The sequence below is a fragment of the Rhamphochromis longiceps genome, linkage group LG17 (assembly GCF_057381845.1).
Source record: "Rhamphochromis longiceps isolate RC_006_pf linkage group LG17, R_longiceps_female_GT1.1, whole genome shotgun sequence".
Lineage (NCBI taxonomy): Eukaryota > Metazoa > Chordata > Actinopteri > Cichliformes > Cichlidae > Rhamphochromis > Rhamphochromis longiceps.
The window spans coordinates 22,266,328-22,285,773 of NC_140573.1; the positions used below are offsets into that span (position 1 = coordinate 22,266,328).

The 19,446-nt window shown below is 40.5% G+C and overlaps 1 protein-coding gene across 5 annotated transcripts; it reads right to left on the reverse strand.

The window, feature by feature from the left end:
* Positions 1 to 4,289: 4,289 nt before the first annotated feature.
* mdm2 (MDM2 proto-oncogene) lies at positions 4,290 to 19,177 on the reverse strand. 5 transcript variants are annotated; one of them, XM_085386267.1, is made up of 12 exons: positions 18,860 to 19,177; positions 11,807 to 11,877; positions 11,643 to 11,717; positions 9,512 to 9,645; positions 9,363 to 9,412; positions 8,983 to 9,041; positions 7,939 to 8,026; positions 7,647 to 7,840; positions 7,436 to 7,567; positions 7,274 to 7,345; positions 7,011 to 7,188; positions 4,290 to 5,245 (listed from the first exon to the last, which is right to left on the reverse strand). In XM_085386267.1, exons 2-12 carry the CDS (start codon positions 11,858 to 11,860, stop codon positions 4,710 to 4,712), a joined length of 1,572 nt encoding a protein of 523 aa, XP_085242393.1. In that variant the 5' UTR covers positions 11,861 to 11,877; positions 18,860 to 19,177; the 3' UTR covers positions 4,290 to 4,709. The 5 variants fall into 5 exon arrangements, with proteins under 5 accessions (XP_085242393.1, XP_085242395.1, XP_085242396.1 ...); XM_085386269.1 differs by lacking the exon at positions 18,860 to 19,177 and adding an exon at positions 15,618 to 18,838; XM_085386270.1 differs by lacking the exon at positions 18,860 to 19,177 and adding an exon at positions 15,608 to 18,838.
* Between the last annotated feature and the right edge of the window lie 269 nt (positions 19,178 to 19,446).

Genomic DNA, 19,446 nt, shown 5'->3' on the forward strand with positions numbered 1-19,446 from the left:
AATGTATTCTGTTTTTTTTTTTTTTTTTGGGGGGGGGGTTTAATAAGAAATGTACGTTTCATAGGTTGTAAGTATATTCTCCTGTAATCCCAAAATAAAAATGTTTTGGGATTGAAAATTCTTTAGGTTATTTAAGTATAATGATTAAATAACAGACATCAGGGCTTTTATTACACTATTTTCTGGTTCAAATGTCTTTTAACTTCAGGAGTTTCACAACCTGAAACAACGGAATGAAACAAAGACACGTCTGAACATTAAATCATAATTTTTAACATCTCATAGTCGAGCTTTTTGCAGCACCTGACACTCACCTAAACCTGGGTCATCCGTGGCACTAACATGACAGAAGGCTGAGTGAGGAAGATAGCATTTTACAGCATTTGGAAATGGAGTCATACTCTGCTGTCAGGGGATGAGGTGGAAGAAGGTCAGATATTGGAAGCAAGAACATGGAAGCTCAAAGGAGGACATAGATGAGGACCCTGAGCAGAGTTAAAGTGGCGACACCCAAATATCATTGTGGATCAGCTAGGGATCTGCCAGCCTGTGTGGTCTCACGTTCCAGAGGTTTATCCTCTGAGCAGGGATGGTGTGACAGCAGATCACACTCTCCCTTCTCAGGCTCATCAAAAGCTATCTTTGGCCTTCTTCCACCTCACCTTCTAATGTCTGGAGGTCTGACGCTTCTTCTACATATTCATCCTTCCGTCTGCTTCCTGACGCGTGGATACAGGTTGATGTTCGGCAGACTGAAGTAGCTTTGTTGCATTCTGTTTAAGAGGTCCCAACTTCGGTGGGACAGTGGACGTGCTGTCCTTCTCCTCGTTCTTTACAGTGACAGTCAGTAACACACAGACAATGATATTCAACTAAAAAACAACAAATAGTCTGAGGTAAGGCACAGCATTTGTGACATGAAATATGAAGAGAAGATGGGGGAGAATTCGTACAACACGCAGTTGTGTAAAAACAGTAACTGTAAAGACATTAGAAAATAACTGTAAACTGCTACGTCCACACTAGCCCGAATAGATTTTTCGTCTGAAAATGCTCCGCGTCCACACTGGCGTTTTCAGTCGTTTTCACAGAGTTGTGCGTCCACGTTGAAACGACCGAAAACTCTTACATTCCAGTACTGCGCATGCGTGAAACGCAAGATGATTCGGCCTGCCTCATTTCTGTATGCCGTTTATTTACTTTGCGGCTCTTTGAAACGTCGCGGCAAAATGTCGAGGAAAAGCACCGAGTTTTTTAAATGGACTAACAATGAAGTGGAGTTGTTGCTGCGAGTAACATAAAACTACAAAGTTGGCAAAGCGAGTGAGATTTAAAGAATTTGAAGAAAAGCTATCTGGAGCATGTACAGACTGATATTAACCTTTAATAGGGCTGTCAAAATTGAGAGCAAAAAAACCCAACTGCTGTATAATGCCCTCCACTCTCTTTGTTTAATTGGTCACATGACTGCATCACATGACTAACATGCGTCATCGTTTTCAAATGTCTGTTTTCGCTGCCCACACTGCGCATAAGAGCGTTTTGAAAACGCCGTCCCAGTGTGGTAGTGATGGGATTTCCGGCTCTTTTTAGAGAACCGGATCTTTCAGCTTGACTCACTAAAAAGAGCCGGCTCTTTCGGTTCGGCTCACTAAAAAGAGCCGGCTCTTTCGGGTCCGAACCGGCTCTTCAGATTGTTTTGCTGCTTTAATTAATTTATTATTAACAATAATATAAAATTATGCACAAAACGAATTACTAATGTAAAAAAAGTGGTTTTATTTATATATGTTTATATATAAATATAAGCGGTGGCCCCTCGAGACAAAGCACGTACAAACTCCAAAACATTTCTAGCGTTAACTGAACTTCAAAACAGACCTACCTAGATCACTTAAATTACACAATTGAAAGCATGTGTGTATTGTTTGTGTATTTATACACAGGCACTCATATATATTCAAATAATTAAAAAAAAAAAAAAAAGTTAATTTACCTGTTATTACCACACACCAAATACGGTCGTTGGTACTTGCTGGCTTGTGTCGCCACTAACAAAAGCTCAACACTGCGCCCAGCATCCTGGAGCACTTCTGTTGTCTTTTGTACCTGTTTTGGAGTTTTTACGTGCTTCAGGGTTTGTACGTGTTTTGAAGTTTGTACGTGCTTTGTCTCTAGGGTCCACCATAAATAGACATTTATTTATTCACTCCACATAAAATGTAATAAATAAATCATATAATACAAAAAACAATTTCATTCAAACCCATTTCAACTTTTAACTATTTAAATTTTCAGCTTTTTCCTTTTAAACAAATTTAAAGTGAAACAACACAAAACACTGCAAACCACAACACAATTAAATATAAATTAAAATATGAAAACAAAAAGAACATGCATATTCTCTGTCATATGGGCCTGCATGAATAAACTTTCTGAATCCTTTATCATCCACAACTGAAAATAGTTGTGGATGATTACTATACCTTTCTAATGTAATGTTGTCCCTGGCTCTTTCTCTGTCTCTCCCTCCTGCTCTGTTCCTGTGCTACTGAGTGTAACTACCGCCCCTTTCTCCTCATCCCAGCGCAAAGCACAAGGCTCGCATGCGGAGTGAAGCAGAAAAAAAGTGTGAGAGAGGGTGAGAGAAAGAAAAAACAAAACAAAAAAAAACACCAAACCCACCTTTTGCAATGAGGACCCGGATCGCGTCGTTCACGTCAAAGACCCGGCTCTAAGAGCCGTTTTGTTCGCGACCGACACATCGCTACACTGTGGACGGTAGGCCAAAACGGAGAGAAACGATGCGTTTTCATACGAAAAAGCATTAGTGTGGACGTAGCGTTAATAGCAAAAATTCACGTGCTTTACCTTGTGGTAATTACCAATCCTTAGGACACGGTTATATTTCTCACCTGATACAAAAGGTGTGAAGATTGTTGGGAATTGTATTTCCAAACTTAAAATATGTGTGTTTGTAATGTAAATAAATGACAGACCCGTGGTTAGAGAAGTAAAACTTTATTTAGTTTCACAGGAAACATTAAATTTATCTTATTATCCAAAAAAAGCTTTCAGAAACATTTCTTAAATAAACTTGAGTATTTTAAATAAATAAATATCAAAGATGTTCAACACTCCATTTTAACGGCAATAATTTCTCAATAATTAAACAACTTTCAAAGAAATTTCCAGAAAAACCTGAAAACATGTCAAAGAAATTTCCAGTAGTTAAATATATGCATGAAAATGAATTTGGGTTCCTTTCAATGACACTTCCCAAAAAAGGGTCAGAAATTAAATGCCGCTAAAATAAAGCACTGCTCGATGTTAGCACCCCCGGACACTTTCAGATGTCGGCAGCGTCATGCACCATGCAGCGTCAGAGCCCTTTGGGTTTTTAATCCGGTTAAGGTGACCTCATCTCAAGGGAGAAGCTGAGATGCAGAACGAGGCGATCCAGGAGCGAGCGAGCTTGGCGGAGGCGACAGAGAGCTGGCGCAGAAATGATTCAGGGTCGAGTGCCATTTACAAGACGCGGCCGATGCTTCTAAAGTTTGCATCATACAAAATATAATTAACACATTCTAAAAATATCTCTCTTTGCCACAGAGCGCCACACCTGTCCACACCAGAACACTAAATGTGGTTTAAGCCTCAAAATAACTGACAACAAAAATCTCTCATTTTTTAAAATGTCTTCTTAAAAAACCTCAAAGATCTACAAAATGTCTGAAAGCTAGCTGTGGAGATGTTTCCATCAAATTTCAAGGTGACACAAAAACATTCAACAAGTTACAACTTCTCACATTTGAGCTCCACCTCCATCTGTTTTCTGATTGATTTAGTGAAGAAAATTTCTAAAACTTTTCAGAAATAGCCTCTGCCAAATTTAGTTTTCACCACCAGCAGTTTCTTCATTCATTTTAGCATTACTTCCATTTTTCAATATATGCTGCCATTAAATGAAGTTTACATTTACTCATGCACCATCTTGTGGTGCGAAATGGTATTACATTAAGGTAGAAAACAGCCTTGGTTTAAGGTGGCATCTCTTTAACACCACACACAGGTGTTTTGAGAATAAAGTCATAGCTGTGTTTCTTAATATTCACCAATATTTATAGATTTAGTTAATTTTGTGAGGTTCTAAACTATTTTTAAATAAAAAGTCTTTAAAATGCAGCAGGAAAAAGAAAAATCTCAGATCTAATATTCTGGTCTTTTTCCACTGCTGTTCATATGAAATTCTGGGGGCTTCTGTTTGTAGGACTTTCATAATGATGGTGGAGCTTTAGAGGGCGTGGACCTGAGATTGACCAGTGAAGATGAGTGTTTATGTAAGCTGCGCCAAAATACAGAAAGCAAAACAGAAGAAACGATACCAACCATTTAAAAAAAAAAAAAAAAAAGAAGAGAAACCCGAAGCAAAGGGAAGCTTGGCGTTACCCGACAGACCCTTGACGGGCTCATTCCAGAGGTTCAAGGTCAGAGAAACAGTTCAAATAGCAGAATTATTAACTTTTTCAAGAAAATCTTCTCAGTTTTGAAGAAAGTGCCCGCATGTGCCCGAGAACTGAAAGTTTATTTTATTTGGGATTTAGTCAAAGTATCTGCAGTTATTCTGAAGTTTGTGGAAGTCCACATGTGAGAACACCAGCTGTGAATGCTCACATGAATGGGCGGTGTGTGGGGGCAAGGGCGTGGTCTCAGCTGAGGTAGGTGAGGATGACAGACTGGATGGGCAGCCTGCAGACTGGGCACAGTTTGTTCCTCTTCTTCAGCTTCCTGGCGCAGACGTAGCAGGACATAAGGTGTCCGGTCCGTCCGTGCACGATGCAGCCATTCTTTGGTCGCGACTGACAGATGAGGCAGGGGTCCAGGCACGAGTCCGGCAGACGCCACTCCGCCGAAACGCTGCGCTCCATATCGGGGACTTGCATGGTAGGAGGAGCAGCTGGAGCTGCAGCTGGAGCTGGGGAAGGTGGGAGAAGCTCCTGAGAATCAATGGAGGATGAGTGTGAGGAAGAGGAGGGCTGGGATTCGGGAGTCCAGAGCTTCTCCTGTGAATAGGAGGAGGAAGGCTGGGAGCATGAGAGGAGATCCTGGGAGTTTGGTGCGGAGGAGGCGGAGTCAGCAGCGGCGGAGGAGCAGGTGGAGTCGGACGCACACTGTGAGTGCAGAGGAGGAGTTTTTAATCTTTTCCCATCTGGAACATCGACTCCGTTCTCCTCCATGTCAGAACCTGCAGGACACAAATCAATCAATCGATTAGCAGCTTGTCTGTCACCGAAGATAAAACTGACAGCAAGCTGCAGTTCCTCTAGTGGCCACTTGAGGAAAAAGTGAGCCAGTCAGCACCTGCAGGTTCTCACCTGAACATCTCTGTGCTCTTCTAGAGCGTTTTTAATTAAATTATTCGATTTCTAATACTACTACTACTAATTATAATAATAATAATAATAATAATAATAAGAGACTTGAAAATGATTTCTACATTCATTTTGTGATTGGCTATTCATTAGAAAGTGTGTGCAGATAGGGATGTGCATCAAAAATCGAGTATCAGCTACATAGATCTGAGATGAGGTGTACAGCAGCAGCTTGTCTCTTTTTCCTCTCTGCCTAATGATTGGTTTTCTAAATTGTCGCTTCGGTATTCTGATGTAGACAATCATCACCAGTGGTTTTAGGTAGGCTGTGTCTGACTAATATGAAATAATCTGAGTGATGTGTAATTCTGCACAGGTGTGTTGACATTGGCACACAGGGACATCTGACCTGGTTTTATAGACTGAAGATATTCTGGGGGTTTTCTAACCTTTACACTCGTCTTTGATTCACTGGAGATTTCCCTTTGTTATTTGAAAACACCGGCTCTGTGCTTTTTTTGGTTTTTGTTTTTTTGGGGGGGTATGTTAAATGAAGGAGTCCAAACTTGATTGACTTTTGAAACGTCTGTGTCCCCCTTCTTTCGTTTGCACCTTTTTGACAGCATTACTCTAAAAACAAACTACCGTATTTCCCGGACTACAAAGCGCACCTGAATATTAGCCGCACAAGCTAAAATCAGGGGAAAATCCTGTTTTGTACATACATTAGCCGCACCTGACTAAAAGCCGCAGGTGTTTCAATGTTGACTCATCATATGTAAGAGAATATGCACAAAGGGAATTGTCAGGAAAGAGACGGCTGTTTGGGGACAAAGTCCTTTTATTAATATTTTGAAAAACAAGTTATGGGTACATATTTGCACATGTAGTACATAACAGTAACCTACAGCACACCAGAAAATAGATTCGGACTACCTTTTAGGCTCAGGTGCAGTGACACGGCTTTAACAACAAGAAAAGTCAGTCATTCACCATCTTTCTCTTCTTCCTGCGCTCTAAAACCACCAAAGTCCTCTTCTCCAATGTCGGAAACGAACAGGCTCAGGATGGCTTCGTCATCCACTCTCCGCTTCTCTCCTTCGTTGTCACTTTCAAAACCAAAGAAATCCTCGTTGTCAGTGTCAGAGTCGAACACCCTCAGAAGGGCCGTGGCGGTGTCCTCCTCTCCATCATGCAGCAGTCCAGCCCTTCAAAATCCGTTGGTGATCGTGGATGTTTTCGCACTTTTCCACGCTGTCAGAATCCACCGGTGGAGTTGGGCATAACTTGCTTTTCGCAAGTTTATCGCCGCTCGTCATCCACGACTCCCGCTGAATGCGTAGCGCTACTTTGAAGTTTGTTTTTCGCGCTACTTCGTACGGCACTATGTTGCCTGGCGGACGGACATGTGACTAACATACCACTCTTGAACCCCGATCCTTCCGCCAGGCAACGTAGTGCCGTACAACAGCGGAACAAACAAAACAAATCGTCTTACGATATCACAAAAATCATGGACAATCCATAGAAAAGCCGCACCTGACTAAAAGCCGCAGGGTTCAAAGCTTGTGCAAAAAGTAGCGGCTTATAGCCCGACAATTACGGTACTTTGGTCTCTGTAGTCATGATAAGATTTACCTGGAGGTTCTTTGGCAGCTGATAGGTTGGTCGGCTTTGTGGGCAGGGCTTTAGGGCTGGAGGAGGCACAGTTGACGGACACATCAGGTAGCCAATCCTGGCGCAGATCCCAGCAGCGGAGGCAGTTTCTGGGCAGAGGAGGGTTCAACTCATCGCATTTCGCACAGCGCCAGTAATCCTGAGAGGAAAACACTCCATTACACCTGAACAACTTGCGTAAGTGTGTGGCTTTGTGTCATCTGTGTGTTTGTGCAGCAACTCACAGCTTCAGTAATCTCTGTGTCTTCATCAAAGGAGTCGTCGTCATCTGCTTCGAAGATTGTGACCTCATATACCTGCAGCACACAGACAAGATGGCTATTAGTAACGTTGTCGAGCCAAGGTAGATGTTTAATGGCCAGCTCGGTCTATTAAGTGGTTCTTACCTGATCATCAGCAGAGAGAGAAGCATCATCTTCATTGTAATCATCTGAATCTATGGACTCGACTTCAAATTCAACACTGAAGTTGTCGCTGTCAGAGTCTGACGCTGCGTCCGTGACCTCTGACCTCCCAGACTAAACACACACAGAGTCCACATTACACATTATACATCAACACAGGCTCAATAAACCACTGATTGTGCGTCATGCTCACTGTGCTGTGCGAGTCAGATGATTGGCTGCTGTGTCTTTCTCGCCCGCTCCCAAGTCCTCCAATCACACACCAGGACAGGCTGTCGTCGAACGTCAGCGAGTAGCTGTCAGACCGTCTCCTTTTCGTGCCTCCCTCTTCCTCCTCCTCCTCCGAGTCTTCTTCAACATCCCCCTCGTCTACACTGTGTGAGGGACCTGCAGACAAAAGGTGGGCGGAGTTTGGTTAAACAGTTAAACACCTTGAATGAAATGGTGGTGGAGTTAGTGCTGGTACATCTTGAGGAGAAACTCACCTGGCTCATTGCTCCTGCAGCTCCACCTTCTCCTCCTCCTTCTCCTCCTCCTGTCAGGCGATGAAGAGCAACCTTCTGTTTCTGCCGCCTGAAAGCACAAACACGTTTTTGAGCTGATTTTCAAACTTTTAAACTCTTGTTGGGCCATAGAATAATCACCAAATTCCATGTGACTTTTAAATTAGATCATACACATTAGATTTGTTTATGATCATCATCCCCAAAAGGTTCAATTTCTCCCAAACACAAAACAAAAAAGTCACACAAAGGCAAGAAGGAAAGACTGGAGCCTCCTGGTGTGCAGCCAGATGTGTCTGAGTATGTGTGTTAATAGGATAACGTGGCTTGTGTTCTAATGACACAATTGAGTTAACTAATAATACAGCAAAACACTTTGTTTGTTGGTTTTTGGTGTTTTTTTGTCTGTAAAAATTCTGCTGCAGCTCGTTCGTGGTTAAAGTGTGCGTTTGGATTATTTAGCCACAAACAGCAGCAGCACAAATTCAAAGTTTTACAGTTTGCCTGCTCTTTACGTTCACCGCCACCCTCTTGGATTGTTAAGCTGGGGTTACTGGGACTGCTTTTACTTTCTGAGTTGGAAATCTGAGTTTCCAACTCAATCAGGAATTCACTATAATAGCGTTTTGAGTGCTCAGCAAGAGTAGAATGTTTCTTTCTGTAATTCAGAAGGAAGTCTGTGAAAGTGTCGGTAAATATATTCCTCAGTGAAGACTGCAGCAGTGTTTTTGCTTCTTAGGTGGACTCATAACTGGAGTTGAGTGCACCTGGAAGTAATTCTCTTGTAAGCTGGAATGGTTCAGAGGTTGGAGCTTGTAAAATGGTCCAAAATAGCCTGTGTGAATAGCACAAGGTGAAACTTTACTTCGAGTTTATTCTAAACTTCTTAAATGCTGCGCTCACAGCGAGGGAAAGGAAGCTGAAGGTACGTAAATGTGAAGGAACAAACCCGGGCTAGAAATACCGAAGGTTTATCTGGCAAAAACACAATAGACGTAGAGAATCCAAACATGGTGTGCGTCTTACCTCCGTCCTTCTGTCTGTCTGGCTGCTGCTGTGCGGCTCACTCAGACTTGTTGTTGATTCTAAAGAGAGTGTTTGTCAGAGTCAGACCAGCAGGATATCATCTATATATACACAAACACACACACCCTCAATATTTAGAAAGTATGCCTTTATCCTCCTGAAGGAAAAGCAGGTGGAGGTCTAACATTTCTTCCCCAAAAGTCAGAAAAACAAGTTAATTTGGAGTCAATTGGTGTTTACACAGAACCAAAACAGCTCAATTTTAGCCCCTTGGCTTTCCACCTGTGGGCACTTCAGGGGATGTAAGACTGGATATTTTCGGACCACAAAGGTGTAGCTGTATTTAATAATGTGCCTCGTGTGCAAAATGCGATTCCTACCTGGACTCCTGACAGCCACCAGGTTCTTGGTGATCATTGCAAACAGAACCCTGAAACAAGAAAACATCACATATTTTATTTAAAGGGTTTTTTTTTTCCTTTTAGTGAGTCTGAAGGACCAAAAGCTTCATCCTCTACCACTCACTCACCGCGGCTCTTTCACGGAGAAGCTGTCGACTCCCAGCACACGGCCCAGAGCATCCTGGGCGCAGTGGACGATGTGTTGCTGCTTCTGGTCGTACAGCTGCTTCTGGATGATGTACTGACCCAGGTAGAACATTACCTGCAAAAACACAGAGATACATCGTGGGATGATTGTAGGATGCACAGGCTAATTATTACATTTGGGTGTTTTGTTATTGTGGTTTTTAAACATCAGCAATTTTACCACCATTACAAGACTGCAGTCAGATTAGCTGAAGTTATGCACTCTGAAAAAGGATAAGCTGAGTTTCTTCTCTTTTCTCTACATCCAGAAAATACTGTTCAGGTGTTCTTTGTTGATCACACATATAATTACAGCGTTTATCTTGCCTCAAAACTGGAAACTCTGCATGTTCCTGTTGGTTTTGGAGCTTTTGATGAGCAAACATGGAATTTATTAGTAAAATATTTTCCAAAACAAATTTTATTTCCTTTTTAAACGCACCAAAAATCGTTAATATGCATGAAAAATCCTAATAATATGGGCTGCTTGTAGCTTTTGTTAGTGGGCGTTTTCTTCTCAACATCTAAGCTGCAGCAACAAATGAGAAAAAAGAAATCCAAGTCACAGATGATGAGCTCACAAAGAAAACAAAACAATGTATAAATAAATAACGGTGCAAAAAAATAATACAACCGCAGGGTCTGTTTATAGAGCTTAACACAACGAAGACCACTGCCCCCATTTGGATTCCACGATGGTGGAGCTAAGGTTTGTGAACTGCAAAAGAGAAAATCAAAATGACACTGAAGATTGGCATAAGAGTGGGATGCAAATGACAAGGATTTAACCTTCAAAATAAAAGACCACGGGCAGGGGGACTGCCCAGAAATTAAAAAGTGTCTATATGTGGGAAGCACTGCAGACATGAGACTGAGAGGGAAAAGGAGTCGAACAGGGAATCCTGGAAAAATCATGAGGATGAACTAAAGGAGAGCTGGGGTGAGTCTCAAAGTTCTCCTTTTTTCACGCCGTCTTCATTAAAAGGCCAAAACACCATTTTTCCTGCATTGGTAATAGATCTTCGCAGTGACCAGTAATTTCCAGCTACCACGCAGCTCGATCACACCAGTGTACCATGGAAAAGAGCAGCTTGGTCACAATCACGATATCAGCAATAACGGCAGAGTCTGAAACTTTCAGGGCGTGTCAACAGAGTACCACAAATGTCAATGACAGCAACGACAGCGTGCGAAATCACCTCCGGCAACTCGGGGTGGGCGGGTCCCACGCTAGCCTTCAGACTTTTCTAACCTTTCAGAGAAGCAACTGAAGCGAATAAGAGCGCAGTTCAGTGTAGTAAATACAATAAAGGGGTTACCTAGGCAACCAGAGCCTGGAACATCCGCTATTGACGCGCGATGAGCAAATTGCTTCCTGTTTAGCTGTACGAAAGCAAAAAGAACAATCAAACACTTAAAATAGTTTTCCACTTATAGTTTGTAAAGTTTCTTAAGACTTTCTGCAACTTGCTTTTTTATTCTGTCTTTCGTTACATCCTGCCTTTTTTTAAAACATTTTTCTTTTTTTGCATGCCAAAGAGCAAAGTGAACTGGACTCAAGTATCTTGTAAGTGTGCACAAACTTGGCCGAATAAAGATGACATGCACGTTTCTGATAACGATTTTTAAATATGTAATCGTAACACCACCAGAGACAATATATATCACATTTTATAATTTTTACTTTGCTGAGCTCATCCTGCATTCTACTTTACTGAGCCGATTTTATTACAGCTGTGTCTAATGTTTTGGCTGCTGTGATAGCAGATTTTTGGACAGAAAAAGCATATTTAATCTCACGCACTATCTGCAACGTATGACTACAAACTTCACCACAAGGTGGCAATGTTTCATCATAAAGTGTGCAAATGCAGTATGAGGCAGGTGTTTTAGGCAGGAGGGGGCAGTGGTAGTAAAGGAAGTTCTGGGTTCATTCATTCATTGCTGTCTGTGAATGCAGGTCCGGTAACAGTCCTAACACCACCTGACGACACCCCTCACACATCAAAGCCAACAAAAAGACTGTCTCAAAGCTCCCGGTGAAATGTGGAGCAGTAAATGGAAATGCTGTACCTCCTTCATGGTGAAAACATCTTTAGTGGCTCCAGCGTGCTGCAGCAAAGAGCAGAACTCTACCTTTGGTCTCACCTGAACACACACAGAGAGGAAAACGTTAAGTCACACAGTCAGTGAAGAGTTACGAGCACATGAAGAAGTCGGGAACTTGCCGCCCTCACCAGTTTGTTGTCGTCCTCCGTGGTCCAGGTGTTGGTATCACTGTCGGCTGACATGGTGAAGCTGATTGTCCCTGCACGCCAACACACAGCAGATTATGACAGATTACATAAACCAGTACAGTATTTTTTAAACATAATAGATTTGGAAAAAGCGCTCCTAAAGTAAATCTTTTTCACAGCGTAAGACAGATTAGGCATTCATCATTAGCATTAGTTATATTTCTTTGAAGTCCTCCCCCTCCATCTGCGGCACTGCAATATAAACCCGGATACAGAAAGTATAATCCCAGGCTTACTGTATAAATATTATCATCTTCTTCGTCTGTGTTTAATCTGCCTGGTTTAAAAAGTTAATTTAACCTTTTAAGATGATGCAGGTTTGTTTAAAGCAAATCAAATCACTTTTATTGTCACATCACATGTGCAGGTACACTGGTACAGTACATGTGAGTGAAATTCTTGTGTGTGAGCTTCACAAGCAACAGAGGTGTGCAAAAGTATAATAACATAAGAACAAGCAAAATATAAGAACGGCTAAATCTGAGAATTATATGAATATAAGAGTGTATGCATATTACTGAATGTGAATACTAAATGTGTATGTGTACGTGTGTGTGTGTGTGTGTGTGTGTGTGTGTGTGTGTACACATATTTTACAAATTAAATAGAGTAAACAATAAAATATCTAAAATATACAGAGCATGCCGACCGCCTGGTGTTGACTGAGAGCAGCCGGTTCCTTTTCTGTGTTTTTATTTTGCTTACACAAAAACACATCTGGAGGAAAAACCTCGGCCCTGGACGAGGGCTGCTGAGCCTCCAACTGTGGATCATTTAACTGAAGAAACCACTCACGTGTCGAGCTGATACTTGAATCAGATATCAGTAATGGAAAAAGCAGATCAATATGGCCAATCTATTGAAATCTGTCCTCTGATTATTAGATTCATTACTCTGTGATGCAGCAAAGCAAAAAATAATCATTTGTGCATTTACAAAATTCAGCTTATTCATTCAAGACTGGTACGGGATTTGAATTCTGTACTGAAAACACCTGCAGTCAAGGTACTTGTACACTAGGAATGGATCAGTGCATCTTCACCTGAAAGTCTGAGGCACCCTACCTGACCGAAGTTTGTGTATTTCCCTATTTGATAAACAAAAAATGCCAGCTGCCGTTAAATCCCGAAGAAGAAGAAGCTGTGTCCCAGAATTCATAGTGCAGCCCAGCTCAGTTTCCAACAATGACGGCAGCTAGTTAGTTTTAATATTACTCTTATTATTCTTTCTGGGTCACAAAATAAACGTTTAACATATTTTCAGGTGAGAATGTAGCTGTGTAAACCTCAAATATCTGCTCAGTTTATCAAGACACCACATATTTTCAAAAGCTAGCGCGATAGCTAGCCGGGGGCAAGGCTCACTAGAGCCTGTGAGAACAGCGGACTCCTGGTAAATCGTTTTCAAACCCACCGCCGTCTTTCGCTACTCAGATTAAACATGATATATAAGTCACTTAGATAACTTAAAAATGTTATTGTTTGGCTTTTTTTAGTATTTTATTTGTTCCTGAGTAAATCAGTTTGGCTGAGATTAAAGTTATAGTTTTTACACAGCTGAATAAACGTCAAGCAGACAACTGATTATCAGATGTGTGAGATGCTCGAGAATATACTCCGGTGTCCTGTTATATTTTAGATAGCAAGGAGTTTATTAAACGTCACAGAAACAATCTGCAAATTTCATTAAAATTTAATAAACTATCATCTTGTCTTTAAGGTATGTGCTAACTAAAACTAAACACTTACTGTGTTAGTTCCCACCCAGACAACACAGTCATCAAGTTTGCAGATGATACCACTGTGGTGGGGCTCATCTCAGGGGGAGATGAGACTGCATACAGAGCTGAAGTTCAGAGGCTGTCAGATTGGTGTGCAGACAACAACCTGGACCTCAATACCACCAAAACAAAAGAACTGGTAGTTGACTTCAGAAGGAGGAAGTCCGAGCTGCAGCCTGTCAGCATCAACGGGGAGTGCGTGGAAAGGGTCTCCAGTTTCAAGTTTCTGGGTGTGCACATAGACACAGACCTCCAATGGAGCTCTAACACCTCTGCGGTCTTAAAGAAGGCCCAACAGCGTCTCCACTTTCTGAGAATCCTCAGAAAAATGGACCTGAAGAAGGAGCTGCTGACCGTCTTCTACCGCTGCTCCATTGAAAGTGTGCTGACATATTGCATCGGTGTGTGGTTCTCCAGTTGCACCACAGCACACAGAAAGGCACTCCAGAGGGTCATCAACATGGCCCAAAAAATCATTGGACATCCTCTTCCCTCCCTGAAGGACCTGTACAGCACTCGCTGTCTCAAGAGGGCACGCAGCATCCTACGGGACTGCACACACCCAGGACACCGGGTGTTTAAGCTGCTGCCGTCTGGCAGGAGGTTCAGGCTGCTGAGGTCCCGAACAAATAGACTCAAGGACAGCTTTTACAACAGGGCAATAGCCCTGATCAATGTAAATAGCTGACCTGACTGGATACCTCCCTGGACTTTTTAGGGGGAGGTAACAATGTTTAAAACAATAACAATAATATTTATATTTATAACAAGGTGCAATAATAATTAATGTGCAATAATAACAGTGTGCAATACACATACACTTATTCTTCTTTTTTATACTAAGTTAATATACTGTGTTGTGTTGTTTGTTACGTTGTGATGTGTCATATCGTGTCGTGTTGTGTTATATGTAGTGCCGACGTAGGACAGTTTTTCCAATTTCATTGTACTATGTATGACTGTGCAATGACAATAAAGAGTTATCTTATCTTATCTTATCTTAAAGCTGTAAGCTAATGATAGTTATATAAGAGCAGACGCATCCTGGTGCAATAAGCTGTACGTTCTACATCCAATGGATGCATGATCTGATTAGTCGACTAATCGCAAAAATAATCGGTGACTAGTCGACTATCAAAATAATCGTTTGTGGCAGCCCTAGCCGTAAACAGCTTGTTTAGCGACACCACAAAACAAACAATAGCGTAACATGAAACCATAGATGTTTTCATATCGTTATATCGAACAGCCCTAAAGCCTGGTGATTTTTATTTTTGTGGAGGGCAGAAACCTCTTTGAGCAATAATCTGATCTAAATACTGAGTTCAACTGTAAAATCAGGAGCACAGGTATCAGTGCAGATATTGCCTGTGACTGTAATTAACAGGACATTTACTGATGTAAGTGGCTCATATTTACAGTATCTGATCAGTTGTGACCTGACATGGTGTTAAGATGAAAAGCTCTAAAATCAAAGTTATGGAAGATCTCTTTGTTTCTGTGATGTACAACCGGAATATAAATAACCACAGATATGTGCACAGGCTCCCAGCCACACTGATACCGAGCCAGGATTTCATAACCGGTGCATCACAAATTTTCATTCAGAGCAGAATGTCACTTTTCAACATTTTTCAACAGGCAAATAAAGCAAGAAAATGTAAAAAACATCACACTGTCAGACTTTAACAGAATTTACTTACCGATATAAAACACATATTTACAGAAAACATTCAAAGAAGCTTGTACTAACCTTTTGTGTCAGTTTTGCTTAAAAAGTTACTGAATCTTTGCTTGTTTTTAACAACACAAACGTGTAGTCCTGACACAACACCTGACAGACAGATCAACTCAATAACCATCCAGTCTTTTTGCATTAGCACCAGGTTAATGCTTAATTAATCAGCTGTTAAAAGTCTAAAATGTTTTCCAGTATTCAAGGAATAAAATGAAGTCCTTACCTTACCTTACGTATATGCAGGGGAAATAAATCCGTTTTAGCAGCTCATCTTGTGCAAATAAAGGCAGATAAAGTGCAGAAAGAGTGGAGCAGGGCAGAGCTGCAGCCTCTTATAGACCTGCTCAGACATGTCAGGACTAGACCAGTTTAAAGGCCTGGCCTAGTCTGACTGGGGCCTATCATGCCCTGACTCAGCTGTACTGTAGGACTGGAACAGCTGATTCAATCATAGAGCTTCTGTAGACAAGCCAGGGCTAGTCTGCATTGACTCATCCTATCAAAGTTACATAACCACACTAACCAGAGTGCTGGTTATCTCACTAACCAGGACTAGTCTTAGCCAGATAACCAGTGCCAAATCAGGGGCACAACACCTGCTTGATCTGAGCACAGGAAACCGGGAAGATCAGCGCAATACTTAATTCTCCAATTTATTATTTATTCCAACCAAAAGTGTTTTTTACATATACCTTTTCTTTCTGGTCTCAAGTCAAAAACACAAAATTAGACCTAAAAGACAATATATTGAAATAAGTCATAAATAAGAGTTCTTCTATTCTATTTCTATTTTTGTTTAATTTTCGGTTTTCAGTTCTTTTTTCCCTTGTTTATTTTTTATTATACATTCAAAAATATATTTTTTTAAATATTTTTCTGTGTTTCAGTGTTAGTTTCACACTTCTGTTTTTTAAAATGTTGTTTCTAAATGTAGCTTTTTGAAATGCACAGACTTCTGTTAAATAATGTAACATAGACAGGTTGGCTTAAAGGCCCATTCAGACTTTCTTTTAAATCAAACACTGTAAAATCTAGTTTTTATTTTGATTAACAAAAATGTGGTTTCAAACTTTTTAGTTTAAATCTGGTTAACTATGATGACTAAGACTGGACCTTGTTCTTTCGGTTACTGTAAAAAGACACTTATTGATTGGATTTTAAATTTTCCAACAACCCTGTGAGAGCCTGTGAGACTTTGCTGGAATTCAAATTCAAATTCAAATTCAAATTTTATTTGTCACACACACACACAACCATACACAGTATGACATGGGGGTGAAATGCTTGTAGCTGTACAATGCCCGACCATTAAATGACAGAAGAAAAGTTTTACAATATTTACAATTTACTACAAAAATTTACAAATTAACTTAGGAATTTACAGTAAAGAATGTGCAAATAGCAGAAGAGATTATAAAGATAAGGATTATAAATTATAGGAATTATAGGATTATAGGAAACTGTAAAAATAAAAAAACAAAGCAAAAACAGACAGCCCTGTTTCCACAGAGGTGCAGGACTTTATTTTAAAGTGCACCCACACAGTTCAGAGCTGTAAACTACAAATGGCAGTGGCTCAGAGATGGAGAAGACCAACCTGACCACAGTACACCGGGGTCGCCAGACATGACAGCAGCACTCAAAAGTCACGCTCAACAAAAAACAGCCATAAGTTTATCTGTTGATTTACCAGCTCACCAGGGACATAAGTTTAAAGTTCACATTTTTCTAATAACGATTTCCTTTTTGTTTTTGCAGGAATAATCAGCAAACAAAAACAAAACATACATGACATAAAAATATTAGTATGGGCCAAATTATGTGGTATTCCCAGGTTCAGGTTTGCTCTTTGCACCCAACTCATTTGACAAAAAAAAGGAGAAAAAAAATGCATCTGACGGTTACTGCTAAATATCTGATCATAATCTCCATTAATCTTGGGTAAATTAAACCTCCAACCGGGATCAAAATTGAGCTTTAGGATTGGCTTAACGCTGTCTGCATATGTTCATTTTCAGATCGCTGGATAAACAAAAGTGTCTGATTCTGATTTAAAGCAGCAAACAGACCAGAAACTGCTGAGAATACGAGATATTCTCAGCCATCTTAAAGCAAATCAACATAATTTCATTAACAGCACAAAATCCATCAGATCAAAAATGAAAACAATTGTATTGTTTTTGGCTTTGGCTGTTCAGGTTTTTTCTTTTTTTCTAAGTTGAATAAATCCAGAGATAAATAAAGATGATTGTTTTATGCTTTTTTACTGAACTATGTAGCTTTTATTAACCCTCTTATTTCTTGTAATGATTTAACTTCTGAGGTGTTTTTGTTTTACTAACAGCATGTGGTCACCGTTTTCCTATTAAATTACTAATCTATTGATTTTGTTTCACATTGTCTACACATTGCTGTGGCTGTGACCTCTGTACCTCACAGTCCACCTGGAATAAAACCACATTATGAAGAAAGCTTTGTTTGCCGTTTCAGACCCAGAAATTAAACTGCATGTAATAAAATTTAACACAAATTGTTAACACAACTATGATAATCTAATTAATGCAACAATGTGAGGCAAATAAACATGTTTAACCTTATTTTATGAATGATTATTATTATTAACTTTATCTGCATTGAACTGTGAACATACACAAAATGCTTAAACTAATTATCTTACAGTGCTACTTTCACTACTTCAGCCTGAGTAATCTTATTGTTGTTCCTGTGTGCACCACTTCCCCATGTCTTCTGTTTTTATGAGCACATCACTAGTATCTGATATTGCATACAAATAAACTTCTTGTCTTTTAAGGATCCTAAAAGAGCTGCCAAGGTGAAGCCAGTACACTTTGTACTTGTTTGGCTTTGCTTTTGCCCTCGAGTGTGTAATTTTTCCCCGCAAACAGCTGACCGGCTGTGTGAGTCAGCTGCTAAACCGTGACAACTCAGAAAGGCAGGAAGGTTTGCCCGGACATGTCCCGCTCACTCTCCTCTGTCTGAGTTTGTGTCTTACACACACAGATCTGAGAGAGCCCGGCCGGAACCTTTCATCACCTCTAACTGTATTATCTCACACTCATCGGAGGAAAATTAATGAGCAGATACTTCAAACTGACCGCAGACTTCAGGAGCTAAAATTAAAGGCCGATTATTGTTTTGTCTGCAGAACGAGGTACTAAAGAGCTCAGTTGCTGGCTGCTAACAGTGGATAAAAACACATCTACTTATAACTTTATGCATGAAGCAAAAACAAAATTTAGTAATACATTACCATAAATCAGATATAAAAACGTCTCAATCTGAACAGTTAAATCCAATTTTCCCTGCGGTATTGACGGCTAACGCTGAAGCTTTAAATATACTTTTTACATATCCTTTAAACAGTAATTTAAAAAAAACGCAGAGACTAGAAACCCACCAAAAGCATTAGTGTTAAAGCACAAAGAGTTATTTTAGAGTGATCGTTTTATCTTACCAGGATTGAGCAAACGGACTTGAGTTGCTAGAAAGCAGCGTCCACGGCGCTACTTCTCAACGCGTGTCAACTTGATCAGGAAACCCCGAGGCTCCGCGGCCTGCTAGCCACAATATGCTATCAACTTGCTAACGCGGACTTCTGCTGCAGTTAGAGCGCTAAAATCTGGCGCAGAAAAGTTTAGCTGTTATTTACGCACATTTCTAATTCACTTATGATGAAATAATATCCAACAACGACGTTAATCCAACAATTTCCCGGACAGTTGAGCCACTTCTACTTAGTGTTTACAACGCTCGCCACTCAAAGGCTGTGACTTAGTCAGATGGCGCCCCTAGTGGCTAGGAAGCCGACACTTTCTCAATTCAAATCCCCAAACACACTGATACGACAATAAAACCATTAAACTCATCCAATCTGAGCAGTTTGGGCCATAAAATTCCTGTTTATGTAAAAAAAAAAAAAAAAAAAAAAAAAAAATACAAGAATAAATTATTAATTTCAAAATAAAGGCCAGTCTACATTAGCAGGACATGTTAAAAGATCAGTAAATTGCTAATTTGTTTTTATGAAATTATTTTACCTCA